The sequence below is a fragment of the Equus quagga genome, chromosome 2 (assembly GCF_021613505.1).
Source record: "Equus quagga isolate Etosha38 chromosome 2, UCLA_HA_Equagga_1.0, whole genome shotgun sequence".
Lineage (NCBI taxonomy): Eukaryota > Metazoa > Chordata > Mammalia > Perissodactyla > Equidae > Equus > Equus quagga.
In genome coordinates, this window is record NC_060268.1 from 153,939,046 (window position 1) to 153,958,652 (window position 19,607).

The 19,607-nt window shown below is 37.3% G+C and overlaps 1 protein-coding gene across 3 annotated transcripts in view; it reads left to right on the top strand.

Annotated features, from left to right (window-relative positions):
* R3HCC1L (R3H domain and coiled-coil containing 1 like) overlaps nt 1-19,158 on the top strand; it is a 95,178-nt gene extending 76,020 nt beyond the window's left edge. For all 3 annotated transcript variants that reach the window (XM_046653180.1, XM_046653182.1, XM_046653181.1), the window contains exons 4-8: nt 4,291-4,466; nt 9,118-9,188; nt 10,089-10,184; nt 10,693-10,833; nt 18,353-19,158. In XM_046653180.1, the coding sequence (XP_046509136.1) occupies nt 4,291-4,466; nt 9,118-9,188; nt 10,089-10,184; nt 10,693-10,833; nt 18,353-18,420 (552 nt within the window). In that variant the 3' untranslated portion in view covers nt 18,421-19,158. The remainder of the gene's footprint in view (nt 1-4,290; nt 4,467-9,117; nt 9,189-10,088; nt 10,185-10,692; nt 10,834-18,352) is intronic.
* The last annotated feature ends 449 nt before the right edge of the window (nt 19,159-19,607 follow it).

The following is a 19,607-nucleotide window of genomic DNA, read 5'->3' on the forward strand; positions in this document are numbered from 1 at the left end:
AGACCATTATTCTGTCTACCACTTGTAGGTTGGGGCCAGGTTATAGGAGCTTTAAATACAGCCATTGAATATTTTCCATCAAAGGAATAATATGATCAAAGCAGTGTTTTGGGAGGTTTAATCTATAGTCTGTATGCTATCTAGAATATAGGACTGGAAAGAAATCAACAACCCTGAGTTGTCTTTTCAGCTTTACCGTTGATCCTCCGTCCCTTAGTCCTTCTTTCTCTTCTTCCTTTCCCTTCCCTTCCCTCTCCCCTTCCTCCTAGAACAGCTTATATCCATAAATCCTTAGTCAGAGAGAATTAGTTGTCCTGAACACTGCTACAGCCACTGATTCTGATTCTGTTCACTGTAAGGCTATTTCATCATGTTATGAAAGGGATACTAGACTAGCAGTCAGGAGATCTGAGATATGTTTCAAACTTTGTCACTAATTTGCTTTGTAACCTTAAGGATATCCTTTAGTCTCTCTATGATGCAATTCTCCGTCTTTGTAATTGGGTTGATAAAAACTGCGCATCTGTCAAAGATATAAAGATAACCTTATTCCAAAATAATGTAGCTTATTTTTATTTTTTGTCTGTAGAGAGTAACTAGCTTGTTAGAAAGTAACTGACTTGTAACTTCAGAACTTTTTGCTTTTCCTTTTCTATCTCAAAGAACCAAGAATCGAGCAAAAACCAACGAAAAATAAAAAGCTCAGTGATGCATGCCTAGTTGACTTGCTACTCTCTCTTTTCCCTCTACAAGTAGCCAATCAGGGCAGTTATGTCACGGCAAGTCAGGTAATATTTTATAAACCTCTCCCCTTCTATTATTGCTTTATTAAACATTTCTTGCCCGTAAAAAAGAAAAATATGTATGTGGGTCTTACTATATGAAGGTTTCACATTGACAATATAGCAAGTATTGCCTCAGTACGTGTGATTCTTAGAGTAAACATTTCAGTTGTCTACAATAGAAATACGATGCAAGCTTCAAATGTGAGCCTTGTGTATAAAATTTTCTTGTAGCCACATTAAAAAACGTAAAAAGAAATGGGTGAAATTAACAATATATTTTCAATCTAATATATTCAAAATATTTCAACATGTAATCAATATAAGAAATTATTAATGAGATATTTTAGATTTTTTTGTATTAAGTCTTTGAAATCTGATGTGTATTTTATAGATAAAACACATCTCAATTTAGAGTAGCCACATTTCAAGTACTCAGTAGCCACTTGTGGCCGACAGCTACTGTGTTGGGCAGTGCACGTCTCCTACAAAGGTATCTACGTAATCATTGCATCAGATCTTTTAGTCTTTCCTTAAAGCAGTCTGCACTGCCATGTCTAATCTCTCTATGACAGTGGTCCCAACCCCCCACTCTGCTTTACCATCTTGCTCTGGTCCTCACTTCATACTATATTGTCCTCTCTTAGACATTTCTCCCTTCTGTGCCACATATTCCTGTCTCCTTTACTCTGTCAAGGCCCCCGTGCATGTTTTTTGAGATTTGCAGGAGAGAAAGCGCCTTTAACAGTTTCCTACCTACCACTATACTTCCATTAAAGTGTTACAGTGGAAATTAGAAATGTAAGCTTATCCCAACAATATTGATACCCTGGGGAAATGAAATGAAGTTCTTCCTCCTCTTAGGAAAATGTCGGAATCCCTGATAATAGTAGAATCTGAGTGTTACAGGAAAATCTAGTCGGGAGTGTGTAACTTGTAGGCTTTGTATCTATTGTTCCATGAAATGTAGCATAAGAATTGTATGTTTTGCTATTATTAACACTTTGCATTTAATCAGTCTCAAAAGCCAAAATGCTTCATAGTTACCCCACAAAAGGAATATAAGTATACAAGTTCAATTTGGCTGACTAGGTTAGAACAAAGGACCATAATCATATTTTCTTGCCAGATCATCCTGCCTGTCTTTTCCTTCCTCTTTGTAATCGGCTCTTAGAATTTATATTTCCAAGGTGTTTTGTAGTCATGTGTTGTTTACCTCTCACAATGCATATTTTAGCCCCAATTTGTAAATGCATGGACATGCAGTGATGTGTTTTGGTTTTTGCAAAGTAACTCAAAAAGTCAATGCCAGGGGGCTGGCCCCGTGGCCGAGTGGTTAAGTTCTCACGCTCCGCTGCAGGCGGCCCAGTGTTTCGTTGGTTCGAATCCTGGGCGCAGACATGGCACTGCTCATCAGACCACGCTGAGGCAGCGTCCCACATGCCACAACTAGAAGGACCCACAACAAAGAATATACAACTGTGTACTGGGGGGCTTTGGGGAGAAAAAGGAAAAAATAAAATCTTTATTAAAAAAAAGTCAATGCCAGAAATCCAAAACTGAAATGAAGAAAACAATTCCATTTACAATAGTGTAAAAAAAAATTTAGGAATAAACTTAAAAGAACTATAAAACTTGTACTCTGAAAAACTACAAAACATTGCTGGAAGAAATTAAAGAAGACCTAAATAAATGGAAAGACATCCCATGTTCATCTCTTTTTAATATTGTTAGGAAACTTGCCAAATTGATTCATATATTCAATGCAATTCCAGCTGCCCCTTTTTTATTTTTTGCAGAAATTGACAATATTCATATGGAAATATAAGGGATCCAGAATAGCCAAAATGGTTTTGAAAAAGAACATAGGAAGACTTAAACTTCCTGATTTCAAAACCTGTTATAAAACTACAGTAATGAAGACAGTGTGGTACTGGCATAAGGATGAACTTCAAATCATTGCAGAGCCGCCTTGTTTCTGGGGCTCTGAGTTGTTCTAAACTGATACTCCAGCCTACTCCAGGCTTTTGTCCACTTGTGTGGTGGCCACTTCTTTCCATCATCTGCTAAGGGCAAAACAGTTTGTGTTCTGTTTCTCTTTGGAAGGACTTGTCATTCTGTGGATTTCAGTCTCCTTGGTTGTCTTATATTCTCAGCTGTCTGGTGAACTCAAGAAAAGTTTTGACTTTGTGGATCAGCTGGTCTTTTTTCATTGTTACTGTAGGAGGAATATTCTCTTCCTGCTTTCTACATCCTAAGCAGAGTGGGAATAACATGATGCTTGGCCTGTGATAGGTTGGGCACTCAGTTAAGATTTGTTTAAAGTGGGTTGAATTCATTGAATACTTAGGTGTCTGGCAGTAAGCTAAGCACTTACTACATCATCTCATTTAATCCACCCCTGTCTATGAGGTGTAGGTAATATTATTATGCCCACTTTTTTAGATGTAAAACTGAAATTTAGTGGAGAAAAGGAACTAGAGGCATAGCAATAAATGAACATTTTTGTTGATTTTACCTATGTCACCTTCCCCCAACCCTCCTTCCCGAATAAAATTCTTGAATCCATTTTTCACTTCTCCAAGGAAAGGCGATATATACTTGGCATTGCAAGTTCTCGTTTCCTCACATGATGGGAAAAGAGGCTCAGAATAAAAGAGAGAAAGCTTGAAGGGACTTCAAGGTGGACTTTTGATTAACAGAGAGAAGACACTTTTGGGTCTGAGGGCTTTGGGTGGTCAGTGCTAGCGTCTAGGTTTTATAACAGGTGAAAAACAAAACGACTGTGATAGCCTTGCTGCCACTTTCCATTCTTCCCTTTCCCTTCTCTTGCTTCTGATGTGAAATAGTTAATAGCCTTCAGTTTTTTCACAGGGTAGCCAAATTTTCAGTATTTTTCATTACTATTAATTCCTTACTAACCTGCTATGTGGGAATTCCTTTAGGTAGTTCTCATGCTAGGGACCTTAAATATAATTACTTGTACCACTTACATTTGTCTTAACAAATTCCTTTATAAGCTACATTCAACAAAAGGTGAACTCACAAACTGTTTTCATTTCTAAAAATTTTGCTTTGTTTTTGTTCACTTTCAGAAAAGAAACTATGAGATGAGCCTGATCAATAAAATCAAATAAAGCAAATGTTATTAATTCATCTCTTCAGCTATTTTCCGAAATTCATTTTCTAAGATGTACCATTTGTAACTCACTACATTAATCATTCTACATTTTCTCACACACTGGTTGATAAATGCAAGTTAACTTTCATGCATTGCCTATCTTTGCTGGAATTTCAACACCTTTTCGAGTATTCCACGTGTATAATATAAACTGAGAAAGAGAACTCTGGTCATTATTATATTCATGAACAGCATTAATACAGAGACAATGCTAAAGGTTAAGGAATAGGAACATGGAGACAAGGAGGAGGATTGATTATATATGGTAGAATATTTTATAATGCCCTGGCTTGATGTAACAGTCGCTTATATACCTCCTCTCCCTAGTTATCAGGGAATATGAAGAATAGAGAAAGCATCCAGGAATCTAGATTTGATTATTACAACTATGAAGTTCCTGATATTGACCTCAGTGATTGTGAATTCCCACATGTCATTGAAATTTATGACTTCCCCCAAGAATTTCGTACTGAAGACCTCCTACGGGTTTTCTGCAGTTATCAGTAAGTATTTGCAAATGGTTGGGTGTGTTAGGGAGGGTGGGATGAAGTTTTCTTAAAATGTCTTCTGAAAAGTCATCTTGTATTTTCATATTCCCTACTGGTTTGCTTTAGCATCAAGTTTGTTTATTGCCTTTTCCAAGTGCATTAGAAATCTTCTATATCAAATGACTCTTCTTCTAAGTTCCTTCAAAATGCCAAATAGTCTTTTTAGACCCCATTTTAGCATTTAAGAAGAATGTCATCAATGATGACTTCCGAATCTGTCTTCATGGTACATTTAGTCTATTTATATTTATTGTAATTATTGATATATTTAGATGTGTGCCTACCATCTTTTTTGTGTGTGTTTACTTGTCCCATCTTTTTCTCTTCTTCTTGCCTTCTTTTGGATTGATGAGGTATTTTTTTCTCATTCCATTTTTTGGGGAAATGAAACTCTGTGTTCTATTACAAAGTGCATGCTTAACTTACCAATGGCTAAAGTTAATATTTTTTACACTCTTTCTAAACATTATAAGGACTTTTAACTCCATTCCCCAATTCCATTCCCCACCTCTTAGCCCCCCCCAACTAGTATGCTGTTGTGATTATTTTGATTCTTTTTAATTTTTTCTTTTTCCTTTTTAAACTCTATTTGATGTTGTTATTGTTTTATATATTCAGCATTCAGATTTATCCACTTTCTGTGTACTTGATTTATATCTTCTTGGATCTCATACCTTCCATCTGAAATCTTTTTCCTCCTGCATGAAATGTATTTATTAGCATTTAATTTAGTAACAGTCTGCTGGTAACAAACTCAGTTGGGGTGTTTTTGTTGTTTTTTAATGGCTTTATTTCAACTTCATTCTTGAAAGACATTTTTGCTGGGTATAGAATTCTAGGCTGGCAGTTACTTTTCTTTCAGGAACTTGAAGATACTAGTCTCCTGTCTCCTGGCTTTCTCTGTGGAGGACGAGAAGCCAGCTGAAAGTCTAACAGTTGTCACTTCTGAATGTAATGTCTTTGCTCTTTGGATGCTCTTAAGGTTTTCTCTTTGTCTTTAGTATTGTGTATTTTCAGTATGATGTGGTTTTGTATTTCTTTTTATTTATTCTTCTTGAGATTATTTGGGCTTCTTAAATCAGTGAATTAGTGTTTTTTGTTGGTTTTGGAGAACACTCAGACGTTATCTCTTCAAATATTGCCTCTGTGCCAGTCTTTCTCTCTCTTTTACCTTCTCTGAGATGCCAATTAAATGTATAATAGACCTTCTCACTTAACCCTCATGTTACCCGTCTTTCATGTTTTCCATCTCTTTGTCTCTGTTAGAGTCTGAGTGATTTCTTTAGCTCTAGTTCCCAGTGCACCGATGTTTTTCTTCAGCTGCGTTAAATTTGCTGTTAAATTTGTCCATTGAATTTTTAAATTTCATTTTGTTTTTTCATTTTGCAAAGTTCTCTATTTTTTTTTTCAAGTCTGAATGGTCATTTTTTTTAGCTTCGTATTTTCTCCAGATATTTTCACGATTTTAAACATTTCTTTAAGTATATTAAACATAGACCTTCTGTAGTCTTCTCTGAAGTCCTTTTAGTTCTATTTCTGCAATTTCTCTCTTATAGTGACTTGCTTTTTTGGAGATTTAGGTATTTTTGTACTATGAGCCAGCCATTTTCCTTGTAATTTTCTTTATGGGAATTGAGGCCTACAATAGAAGAAGAGGATTTCTCCTGAGAGGATATGTGTTTTCTTCTGCCAAGCCCCCAAAAGCCCCAACAGTCCAGGAGCACCTTAAATTGATTTGAAGTTATTCTGACCACTGAGGTAGAAATAGTCCAGTGGAGAATGATAAAAAATGATTGTTATATGTCTCAACTGGTTCATTTTAACAACACATATAAATATCCATTCACTTACCAGTCTTTGATGTGGTATGAAAGCCACCTTTTTTTTAAAGTTATTGCTCTATTGATGGAAGAGTTCTTGTACTTCACCCTCATAATATATCACCTGTGACTTTCAATTTAATTTCTTTAAAGTGCAGCAAGAACTTTAATGTACCTTCAGAGTCATCTGAGTACATATTCCTCATAGGTTAAAGTGTTTTCTCTTTTATAGCTATTTTTCCTAAATGTAAATTGATTAAAGTTTTTGGGGTTTTTTTAGTGACTTCACCTTTCTCTGGTCTTCCAAAGCATTCAATTAAGTTTTTATAGACACAGCAACTCATCTTTTTCAGCCTCATATTTCATCCTTTAAATTTTATTTAATTAAATCATGTAGTGAAAATATAAGTTAAAACTAATGTAAGTGGGTTTGAGAACAATTGCACTAACCCTTGTTATGTATATAGTTTATACGTATATGTAAAAGGTAAAAGAGTCAGAAGTATACTTCTGTATCCTTAACTTGTAAGAAAAAATAAGCTTCAGGAATAAAGAAACAATCTAGAAAAAAGTTACTGAGAAAAAGGATTTCAAGATCTGAAAGAATTAGTCAATACCAAGAAGGATTATACTTTAATGCTCCAATCCTGATATTAAAAATGATCCAGGTCCATTGTCTGATATTATAGATTTAAATTTAAAAATCAGTTCATGTACATCTTGATTTTGTATCAGTTAGGGTATAGCCCCCAACTTTTTTTTAAAGGGCCAGATAGTAAATGTTTTAGGCAACTCTGCCATCATTGCACAAAAGCAGCCATAGACAAGATGTAAACAAAGGAACACGGCTGTATTCAATGAAACTTTATGTGCAAAAACAAGCATGCTGTTATTTTATGAAGTTTTAGAACAGGCAATACTAGCTAGCAGCCATATACCTCACTTAAATTTGGTTGGTGGGGAGTATCAGTTCTATAACTAAAAGAAAGAAGGGGTGACTGGATCCTGAAGGACACTTCTCTGCTATAGACGTTACTCTGTGTAGATAGTATAGGTCAGTTAGTCTAAATCATTGCAGTTACGTTAAGACCCAATAGCAGGGCCTGTTCTATGTGAAATGCATAATAGATTTTAAAAAGCAGCCAATGAGATTAAATCCCAAAGTAGAACTACCTTAGATTGTTGTTAATAATGATTAAAACCAAGGATCAGTTTTGTTGATGTCTAGAATTTCCTGAAGATTAGTTAATTCTTATGAATTGTTAACTTCCCTTTGCTTTGTTTCTTCCTAATCTTACCTGTAAGACCATTTTTCTATCAAACCCCCAAATATTCCCAAAAGAGCATTTTAAAGGATTATGAAGTTCCAAAGTCTAAAAGGCCCTCCATAACCTATCTAGGCCTTTTTCTATCATTTTTGCAAACTATCTTATAATATAGACTTCTCCTATTGAACTTGTCCGCGGTCTCCAACCCCTGTGGTCATTTCATGTCACGGTCAAACTTACCCTTACATTCAGGAAATTCTCTAACTAACGTTCAAAGCCTCCTTTATTCCTTTTCCCTCAAAGGAATTTTTTTTCTTCACTGGTTGTTAAAGAGTGAAGATATTTTAGCAGTTGTCTTTTTTCTTCTTTATAGTGCTTTATAAAAATAAAGAAAAAGTCAGGGTGCAGAAGCTTATAATAACACCTGTGAGTTAAATACCAGTGTCAGCTTTATGTGCTAATCACTATCTTCATCAGAGTTAATAATTTTCCTGATGAATATTGCTATTAATAAATAATGAGCATCATTCATTTAGTAAATGCCCACTAACTGCTTAACACCATGTTCTTTGTCATGGATGATCTCATTTCCGTTTTTCACAACTCTGTTAGGAAGGTACTGTGCCCGTTTCTACAGATGAGCAGACTTAGCTTAAAGAGAGGTTAAACCTGCCCAGGATCTCAGGGTGGCAGAACCTGAGTCCATTTATGTCTGATCCTCAAACCTCTGCTCTTTCCACAGAACTGTATTGAGTCTGTGAGCAGTTTTAAGCTCCTAGCTGAAAAAATGACAGCTGTCATGGCATCATCCTGATAGTCCTTGTGCTCACTGTATAGCTCTGTTCCAAAATAAAGGTGTTTTTTTTTAGTACTTAATGGTCATTCTTTCTAATCTGGTCTGATATTTCTCTTATCTTGATTTCTTTTATCCTGAATTTTTCTGACTTTGACACAATTCTTTCTTATTTTCCCTTTCTCTGAAACGAGAAAGAAAGAATAGGTCAGCCTCTTTGATTATACCTGTCCTTTTTCTCCATTACCTGATTTTTTTGCTTTGAATGACCTATGTCCTTCTCCCTCTCTGTCCCTGTGCCTGCATTTGCATTAAATCCAGGTGACCTTCCCTGCCCACCTCCTCCTCTAATACTCTTCTGCTCCTCCTCTGCTTCCTCTTTCCACCTCTTCTGTTCCCCTCCGTAAGAACATCTCTTGTAAATAGTGCATTAAATACTTTACCTCCCCAAGGGGCTTGTGAGGATTAATTAGTTGATGTCTATAGATGACTGGAATGTAAAATACTCCCAGGTAGTTCTTTATGATGGTATTATTTGCTTTTAAAATTCAATGGCTTCTTCTGTCCTCCAAGCTGTTTTTTGTGTCATTATCCCCATTCCACCTGTGTGCTAATTGAGTGTTTCTCTTTATCTCCTCATGAAATGTTTTGTGAGACTCTATTTGAAAGATGTTTCATAAAAGTAAATTTTATTTTAAGAAATAAAATTTGTTCTTTTGTTGCAGAAAGAAAGGATTTGATATTAAATGGGTGGATGATACACATGCCCTAGGAGTATTCTCCAGTCCAATTACAGGTATTCACCCAGTGGATTTCTGTGTTCTTTTTAATATTGTGCATTTTCTGCTGCTACTTGTTCTTATTTCCCTTCTATGCCAGCGTTGGCTGGCATTTTATTCAGCCAGTATCGGTAATTGACAGATACAGGTTTTTGAGGCCTAGTACTTTGGTACCCAGGTGCTCGCCTTCTCCCTTTTCACCTTCATGCACTGGTATCTGGAGGGAGAGTCAGCTCCTTCCAAGGCTGTTTGCTGCATAACTGTCAGTTATAATAGTGCATAAACAGATTGTAGGTAGAGATTAAAGAAGCCAACGTGGCTAAATCTTACAATATTTGTGATTTTTTTCCCCTCAGACAAATGAATTTTAAGTAGTCCTTTAACCTTTCTGGTGAGAGGTAGTAATACCTACTTTCAGAATATATGATAACGGCCTTTTCAGATGTATCATTGGCCTCATGATACATCTGATGCAGAGGCATTCAAAGAAATCAGAGATGTTGGTTTCTGTTTGAACCACCTAGAATTCGGGTCTGCAGACTTATTCTGTACAGGGCTAGACAGTAAATATTTTAGGGCATAAGATCTCTGTCACTACTTAACTCTGCTGCTGTAACAAGAAAACATCCGTAGACAATATGCAAAGGAATGGACATGGCTCTGTTTCAGTAAAACTTTACAGAAACAGATAGTTAGCTGGATATGGTCACAGAGCCATAGTTTGCTGATCTCTGATCTAAAATAATCGCTGCCCAGTTGTTCCTTTTGGATTTTCTAGAGTTTACCAATTTCTTTTGCTTGCCATGAAAAAAAAAGCATAACATCTAGGAAAAACTTTCTAAGAACTAGCCTTAAATTTTCCTTTGCGTCAGTCTTCTTCGTGTCTCTTCCTTCCTTACATTTGTTCCTCTTTGCAGCTCGTGATGCTCTCGGAAGTAAACATGCCATGGTGAAGACCCGACCCTTGTCACAGGCCACGAGAGCAGCCAAGGCCAAAGCTAGAGCTTATGCCGGTAAGCCTGTCATCTCGGGGCTTTATCATGTTGATAGTGGTGTTATTGTTTTTTCCAGCACTTGTGCAGCATCCAGAGTTCTAAAAACATATCACTTTTATTTTTAGTATTAAAGTAAGTATATTCTTACAGGAAAAAAGAAAAGGCTATGTTGGAAATAATGGCATCTGAGCAGCCACTTGGAGAGAGTGGGAGATACTAGGCAAGCAATGCAGGAACTTTGCCTGATGATATCCTTATCTAGTTTACCTCTGTGTTTAGCTGTTTGATAGAGTCACAGTAAGAAATTGTGTTAATACAGATAGTGAAGCCAGCTCTGTTTGTGCTTTGCCATGTTAATTTCCTCTGATCGTCATCTATCAGGCTTATATTAATTACTGCTGATGCAGCCCTTGTTAGTCTATTTTGTATGTTAATTACTGAGTTAAATCACTTGGAGCTAGAGTGCTTTCTCTTCCTTACTCCCTCCTCCTCCCTCCCTCCTCCTCCCTCCCTTTCTCCCTTTCAGAGTTCCTCCAGCCAGCAAAGGAGCGTCCTGAGACTTCAGCAGCCTTAGCCAGAAGGTTAGTTATCAGTGCCCTTGGGGTTCGAAGTAAGCAGAGCAAAACTGAACGGGAAGCAGAGCTCAAGAAATTGCAAGAAGCCCGAGGTGAGTTGAAGTGATGGCTTTCTTCTTTAGTCCCTTTAGAGCTCACTTTATAAGGCATGTATAAAAAAAGAAAAATGACTAAAGCCCATTCCGTTTTGTCATTTCTGTTTCCTAGAAGCTTCCCAAGTACATTGACATTGTTTTTAAGCCTTATATTTAGGAAGAAGACAATTCAGGATTTGTCTGCATGTTCCACATGCCGAGGCACCCTGATCCATGCTCCTACTATTGTTTTCCAAGAAATAGTTTCAGGTTCTTAGCTCACCCATGGGTTTTTCTATAATTCTTGCTCCAAACTCTGAGAAAAATTTTGCTGTGAAGAAGTAATAGTTTTCCAGGCAGAAACCATTATTTGCTGTGGTTTTACTGGGCCATGATTGCCATGATACTATAAAATGGTTTAGATCTTGGGTAGAAGACAAATTAAGGAAAAGCCAGCAATTGACATTTGATAATGATAACTGTAGGGGGTATTTTTTTTCTTCAAAGACAGTCCTGAGTGGCTTCATTAGAGCACATCTAGATTAACCTATCTTCTGATTATTTTCCAGTACCTAAGAGTTCTCGGAAAGGATTTCAAATGATCCACAAGCAGAGATTTCTTTCCCTCTCGTTTGGAGTTGAGGTTAAAATCTCTCTCCTCTTTTATAGGCTGTTGACTTGTATGTAAAGGCTTGGGACTCTGGCTTTGCACTTAAGTACTTTTTATCAACCTGCAGGCTTTAGACAGTCTCATTGCCTTAGCCCACGATCTGTGGAATCTGTGAAGGCAATTTATTCTGAAAATTCCACTTAGCGAAAAGGAACTTCATTTTTCCATTAAACGAATTGAAGTTTCAAACTCCTTGTTTATTGCCAGTCTAACAAGGCCATTAATACTTCCTGTCCACTCTGCTTTGGTGATAGCAGGCAGCTTGCAGGCTCTCAGCTGCACTGGCCAGATAACCAGTGACAGAGTGTGTCATGGCAGGTGCCAGAGTTTCAGGGTTGAACCCAACTAATTTTTGAAACCTTAATGATTATAATGAGGCACTTTTGATTTTTCCAGTGTGTTGTTCACTTAAAGGCCTCCTGCAGACTATAGAAACGGGAAGACTCCTCTGGTTTTTATAGATGGCAATAACAGAACTAGATTAAAGGAGAATGTGCAGTGTCCTTAACTCTTTATTAATTGGTTATCTCTGTGGAAAATGATTTCTCTGTGATAAGCACAATTATCTCAGAAGATCAGTAGAGGTAATAACAGCAGTATCTATGAAAGGAGATATGACTCTTCGCAGTGCATCATGCTTGCCTGGGAGCGTGATATCACCTGTCTATACAGGTGCTGCAGCAGTGCTTTTGCGTGGGTAGCACCTGAGGATTCCCCTCCGTTTCTCTCTAGGCACATCAGCATGCATCTCCACTTGCAGTATTTGTTTTAAATGCCCAGCTACACAGAGGACTTTCAGTGATGCAATTACAAATGAGACTGTTGGCTAAGTGGGTACCCTGCTGCTGCCTTTTTAAGGAAGGGCTTTTGTTTAAGTGAATCGAGACCCACTGTGATAAGTTCCTCCTGTCCATTGGTGCTGAGGCTGTGTGGATTATAGAGGACTGTTCCCTTATTATATTTCAGGACTCTCCCATTCTTAATATCTGAGAAAATGCATATGGAAAATTCCTGATATATCTCTTTCTGGCTTCTTTATGTGTTGAGCAAATACTGTTACATCTGTCTGCATGGATCCCAAGACTTCTCACTTAAAGATTTTTTTCTGTGGAAATTAAAAGTACTGTTTAGGTATTAAACAGAACAGATATTTTTGTTGCAGATCTTCTTTCACTGGAGGGGGAGGGGTCAGGACAGCATAGTGCATAGTATTGTAGACTCTGGACTCAAACTGCCTGGTTCTACATCTAAGCTCTGCCATTTTGTGGCTCTGTGACCTTGGATAAATTACTTACTGTCTGGAGGCCTCTGTTTCCTCATCATAAAATGGAAATCAAGTGACATAATCCACGAAAGATACTTGGTCATCTTCAAAAACCATATGAACGCTTTGTCTCTTGTTTCTATAGACCTATAATAATTATGTGATAAATGTTAGCTGCTGCTGTTTTTATTAGTAGTAGAAGATTATCACTATATGGTGAGTCCAGCACAGATTCCAATGCATATTTTTTGTCATTACTCTTTATTGTAAATTTTCTGTAATACTCTGTCAACTACATTTGGCATTCACTGAGCACCTGCCCTGTGCGATGCATTGTGCTCTCTATTTAGGAGAGTTAGAGAGATGGCAAGATGTTGTTCCTCTCCTTAAGACTTAACAGTCTGGTGGGGTTTTCTGCTTTGAGTAAGGCAGAAAATATGAATCTGGTATTTTAAGCAATTTTTTCTTCTCTCACTTTAGTTCTGAAGATTTTAATATTAAAAGCCATGAAAAGCTGTTTGTGATTAAGAAGATTGGAAGGAAACTCCAGGCAATGCAGCATGTTATAACTCTGATGCATGGTTATTATCTCCAGTTTCTAGTTGGCCCAGAGAAGTTAAGTAACTGGCCTACGGTCACCCAGCTGGTAAATTGAGAGGAGGCATTTGAACGTAGGCCTCTCTAATTAGAACCCATGCTCCTTCTACAATACTCCAATCCCTCTTGAAGGACTTTTTTCCCAGGGAAAAAAAGATAAAAATTTTTTTAAGGTCTTCAGAAAATGAAATATGACAGGCTTCTTTATAGTTATCTGTTCCCATGGTCAGCAGCATTCACTGTCAGAACATTCTTCTTTAGGTCTAACTTAAATTTGTATAATAGTTTAAACCAGTTTCCTCTTCTTTTTTCCTTAGTAGAAGGAGGGAACATCTGGACACCATTCTGTTCTAAGCGCCTGTAACTGTAAAGATCAAGGGTAGATCATTCAGGAGTGAGGGGATCTGGGCTATAATAGAGTTTTTGCCATTAACTGGCTGTGTGGCCGTGGGCCAGTCTCTGAAACCTCTCTGTGCCCCAGTTGCCAACAAAGGAAAAATAATGCTTGACTTACCTAATCATTGAGCACTTTTTGAGCACAACATAAGTTAACATGTGTAAAATTGTTTAGAAAGGTGCTTTACAAAATCAGAATGCTATTATTTATGTGACTCTTGGGAAATTAGGATTTATTATAATAATATGAGCCACTAATGACAAATATGTACTATGTACTTGCTGCTCCCTGTCCATTATCCATGACAGACAGTGCTAATCAGTCATGACCTACATTCCTTGGTGAGTTTTGACTTGACTGTTGCCAATTGATCAAAATTAGCATGGGAATTGAAATCTATGTGCCATCCTGATATAGGTAGTTTTATTAATAATACTATAGAATAATCTATCTTTCTTTTTCCGACTTTAAGAGCTCTGCTGTCTGGCACAGTGACTGGTTCATAAAAAGGTACTCAGTATTCATGTTCATTGACTGAATATATGAATGACATTGGTTACTTTAATTTTTCTTCATAAATCTTATTTCCTTCATGATTCTACTTTGAACCCTTTCTGATCCTCCCTGTTTTTCTTTATAAAACCCGAGGTGACCGCTGCATATGTAACCCTTCTAATTAATGAATTTGGGATTTAAACACTTTCCTGCTAAGTTCTTCCACCCTACTTTGGTCTTTCTTACCCTTTTAATGAGAAGTCGGTGTCATAGTCCTTAAAAAGAAGATTCAGAAAGTAAAGCTACTCTGGGAAGAATTGAAAAAGGAAGTACCCAAATCATTTTAAGCAAATCATGTTGTATTTATCTGGGGGATAACAGCTTTAGTTCATAAGTCTTTGAAGATGGAGAAAGTATCTTTTAGTGCAGCAGAATGCATAACATCTCAGAGGTAGCTAAGAGTGGGAAATTAAAGCAGAGATTATCCTTGAGTGCTTTCTATTTGACTTAATCACATGTTTTAACCTAGTGATTCATACTAAATGACAAAACCACACTTTAAAGACCTAACTTGAGAATACGTGTAAAATTTCCCTCTCGTTCCACTTATCGAAACAGTTGGTTCCCACCTGATATTGGAGATAAATGTCAGGACTTCTCAGAAGAAGCTAGTCTCTCATTTTCAAAGCCTGCTATAATTTTATTTCATAACTTATTTCTATTTTATTCTTGGGGTAGGTGATTAATTGGCTAGTTCTAAAAGGTCATCTTTTGGGTCACAGGCCTGAAAGGCAGAGTGAGTAAACAATAATTTGATCTCCTACTTTGATTAATTAAATCACTAAGAACTTGAAAGTAAAATCATCTCTATAGGATACTTAGTTAACTATAATAAAAATTTAATCACAATTGCTACCTTCTGAAATTCTTTTGAGGCATTCCATTATTCTGCCTTCAAGGACAGTGCTGCATTGCTGACTCATAATCTAGGTCGTGTGGTATTTTCTTGGTGTCTTTTTTCCCCCGATGTGAAGTTCCCTTCATATCTAAGCATGTTTCCTTTCAGATTAATGTGATATTTTTCTCTCAGATGCAGTATTTACCCATATTTTTGGTGTCACCTGCTGTTTAATAAACTTATGTCCTTGGCCTGGATCAGAGATGAAAATGTTGGCCCTAGGGCTAACTGACCAGTTCGCCAACTATTGCTAAATAAATAGCACGTAGTTCTTGGTGTTGACACGAATACCTTGAGAATCATTCCACCCTCAGTTATATGCCTCCTTAACACTTACGTGATCCAGATTATATTTTTCCAGTATATTAATGATGACGTAAATACTCGATAAGCCTAAATTCTAAAACTTTTCTAAAATTAAGAGGTTACTTATATTAATTCTCTTTGATCTACCAGATGTGTCAATCCATAAAAGAAGGCAGTTAGATTAGTTTGACCAGACTTGTACTTTAAGTCTTCATGTTGCTTATTACTCTGCAGGTGGCTGCCAGTGGATTTTGTGATGATTTTTCTCATTATTTTCTAGATGTAGAAGTAAATTTTGAAAGTTTTAATTTACATCTCTTTTCTTTAATTTTTTTAAACGTGACACCAAACAGGCCCTTCAACACTTTCCACTCCCTCAGCGAGAAGTGATGATTTCACTCAACTCATTTAACATAATCATTTCTGCCAGTTTGTTTATCATACGGGGAAATGAAAGTCTTCAGGGCCGGCTTATATGAGTGCTTTAGGTTCATCATCTCATACTCATTCTTCTCTTCTTCCTTAGTTTCATGCCCTTATGGCTGCTGTTGGGCTTTCTCTTTACTTAGTTTACTTTTATAATTGTTGGAGATAAAGTTAATAGGAGCTTTTTCATGCAGTCTATCAGCTATTATCTGCTTTCCTTTCAACATGTTTCTTTATCTTTCTGTCAATACATTTTTTTTTCATATTTTTTCCCTTTCTTTGTAGATATTTTCAGATGTCAGGATAGTGGAAAGTATGATGGCTTAAGACTTAAGGACTGGGTTCCAGCTTCAGTTTTTCACTGATTATGTAAGCTTCAGCAAGTCACTTAACCCCTCCAAGCTTCCATTTCCTCTTTAAAATGAAGAAAGTATTTTTAAGTGTCATACTAACTTATGTTTCTCTATTTTATTCATGGTCTGTATTTCTAAATTTATGCCTCACATTTTCACTATTTCTTTGTGCTTTTTAATTTGTCTCCCTACTCTTACTGGTTTTCTCATGTGGTTTACCACCAGAATTTCATCGTATTTACATGTATTTGGTAATAAAGATCTACAGTCTTTTATTAGAAAGCATTAGATTAGGAAATGTTTCAGAATTCAGAACTTTTCCAATTTTAGAAAGGTAATATGGTTAATATGCTTCATAATATCAAAATCAAACTTGTTAACATTAATAGTTCTGCAGCAGAAAATATGGCATTATAAGTAGCCATACGAAAAAAGACTATAAATAGCCTTGTGTCTTTTCAGGTTAGGTTTACCACCAAATGAGTTTTGGCCCCAAGCTTTTAAAAAAACAAAACTTTGTTTTCAGAACTGCTTTGATTTTGGAATTGTGGCTTATGGGCCAGTCATATTTTTCTATTGCTCCTTGATTTCTTTTCTTATTACTTCCCGTATGCCTTTCTGATTTAAGTATCCAAGCTTATCAAAGAGTTTGAGTTCTAATAGTTCACTTTTTTGGTTTCTTCACTTTTTCTCGTAATCCAGAACCAGTTTTCAATTGCTTTTGTCTAAGTTTGCTTTTACCTTTTGATCCCCTTCTAACTTTCCCCTGTTTGTAAGAATCAGAACCACAGTGCCTTCCTAAGAAATCCTGGGGTCCTTGAGACAAGTCATTATCCTTAGTGCTCTCTGCTTGGAAAATCCCGACCCCATTCAAGCCTGCCTTAAGCAGAGTCACAGGACACTGAATTAACTAGCTAGCCTTCAGTTTGGAATTTGCTGACCCCCATTTTTTGCCTCTTGTAACTTTGCTGCTATATTCAGGTAATGCCACAAGATGGTGCCCAAATAGCAGTGAATTTCTCTTTTTCACGTTTCCAAGTGCCAGTCAGCTTCCTGACCAAGTTCTTTGCCCTTAAAGTACAGTCAAATATAGTATAGGAATTTTGTAAGGGATTCTGCTGATTTGGAAAGATAGGTCAAAATAGCAAGTGTTAACTCTAAATTCACTTTGATTTCTGTAATCCCCTTGGTTTATGACTTGCAAAATCTTTTGCAGACGTTGTCTGAAATAATAGCCCTTGGAAGGAAGCACTTAGGCTTATCATCTGCATTCTGTGGTGTCAAGATCAATGACTAGCCATGAAATGAGCACTGGTATTGTGGCACCTAGTGAAGTGCTCAGACCACCAAACCGTGTATGGTCTGTATTTTCTCAGGTCTTAGTGAAAGTGTTAAATGAAAACCAAGCATCTATGTTAAAAATTGAAGACAGATTGCCCAGATTTGTGCATTTTTTTGTTTTTAGAAATAGTCCTTAGTTTGCTTCCATTATATGTGGTCATTTTTCCATGTTGAGATTGTGTATTCCAGAAAATTTCTGGCTCCTGAAAGTGCTCTGAAAATAGTGAAATTTGGTTTGCCTCAGAAATATTGTTCCATAAGATTATAGTAGGGAGATATGACTAAAGCCCCTGTGGCTGCCATTTTCATTTGAGCAAGAAGGTCAAAGAAGGATATTGAAATGTATTTTTGACGCCTATTGAATTACTTGTAAAGATCAGTAAGCTGGGAATAATGCACAGTTATATTGAAACACTAACACAATTGAGAAATAGAATTAAAATAAATACGTTGTCAGCAAGACTAGAATCTGCATCCTGCTAGATTCTGACTAATTCCATATAGTTTTTATTCTCTAGGCCCAGATCTTTTTCTGTTATAGAGTAATAGTAACGTTGTTTTCACTTACAAAGCCCATGGAAAGTTAAAGTTCTTAACTCTGGAATCAGGTAAGAGAAGACCAGGAAATCCAGCTGTTTCATGATTAAAATTTGCCTTGTAATTTGGATTATGGGAAAGTCACTGGTTATATGAAGTAGACTACCACTTTTAACACTGCTCTTATTTATAGAGAGAAAACGGTTGGAAGCCAAGCAACGGGAAGACATCTGGGAAGGCAGAGACCAATCTGCAGTTTGAACATCACTCAATGAAGGGGATAATCCCATGAATTCAGAAAATATTTCCATAGTCTTCAGATAAGAGAATGCTTCCAGAGCTCTGTGTACATGCAAATGTGCATGTAGGTGAAAGAAAGAGATAAAACAATCAAGACAAGGATTGACTGGGTATAGAAAGAAGATGGACTCCTGTCTGTCTTCACTCCTAAATGCAATTCTTTGGAATCACTTTCCTGTTTGGGGCATAGAAAGGAGCCATCAGCTAGGAAGAAACATGGAAGATGTGACTTCCAGGAGTCATCTGGACAGGGCAAGTCATGTTAGCATGGGTCCCACTTCCAAGATGTTTTAAGCAAATACAACAGAGGATTCAAACCTGCGCTGATGGGAGATTCAGGCCCTGCAAGGGCAGGGTGTTCCTTAGTACCTCACAAAACTGAGAACAGCAATATTGCAGGGGAGAAGGGGGCACAGTTAGTACGAAGAGACAGAACAGTGTCTGGTGTACTTGATATTCACAGAATCTACACTGCCAGTTTCAGAACTCCAGAGTTGGTGAACTGTAGCAGATAAGGGTATTTGGACTCCAGAGTTTGTACTGAGCTGAGTGCCTGGGGCTGCTCCAGCTGCACAGCAGCCACGGGCATGGCAGCTTCATTCCTCCTAGGAAGCCAGTCTTGGGAGCTGCCTGCCAGTTCCAGTTTAAGCAGTACTGGATGTTGTATGAGGGAGATATTAAAGCCCATTTTATGACATATATCACTCTGGTATTTGTCAATTTTGTTATTCCTACAAAGAAACTGGAGAGCAGCTCTCCTTAAATCTTCATTCCTGTAATTCTGTGCATGGGTTCAGCGGATCTGTTGGTTTTATTGAACCCCACTGAATAGAGAGCTGATCATCTCTCTGCCCTAGAATATACTATAAAGTGCCTCTCCTGGAATTGGCATGTGGCAGCTCGTCTCCCCTTCTTGACCTCTTTATGCACCCGGACTCCACCCTCTTGCCTTTTCCCATTTCTGTCAAATGTGACATCCTGCAGAGGGCATCTGTCACACAGCATGTTCTTGGTATGATCTTCTCAGCCTGTGCCAGAGGCACTGGGCAAGAAGCTCCAGCTCATCCATTACAGCGAAGAGCAGCCAGGATAAGACACCACCTCCGAGTAGTGAGAGGTTCCCTAAAGGACACGACAAGTCAGAGCCA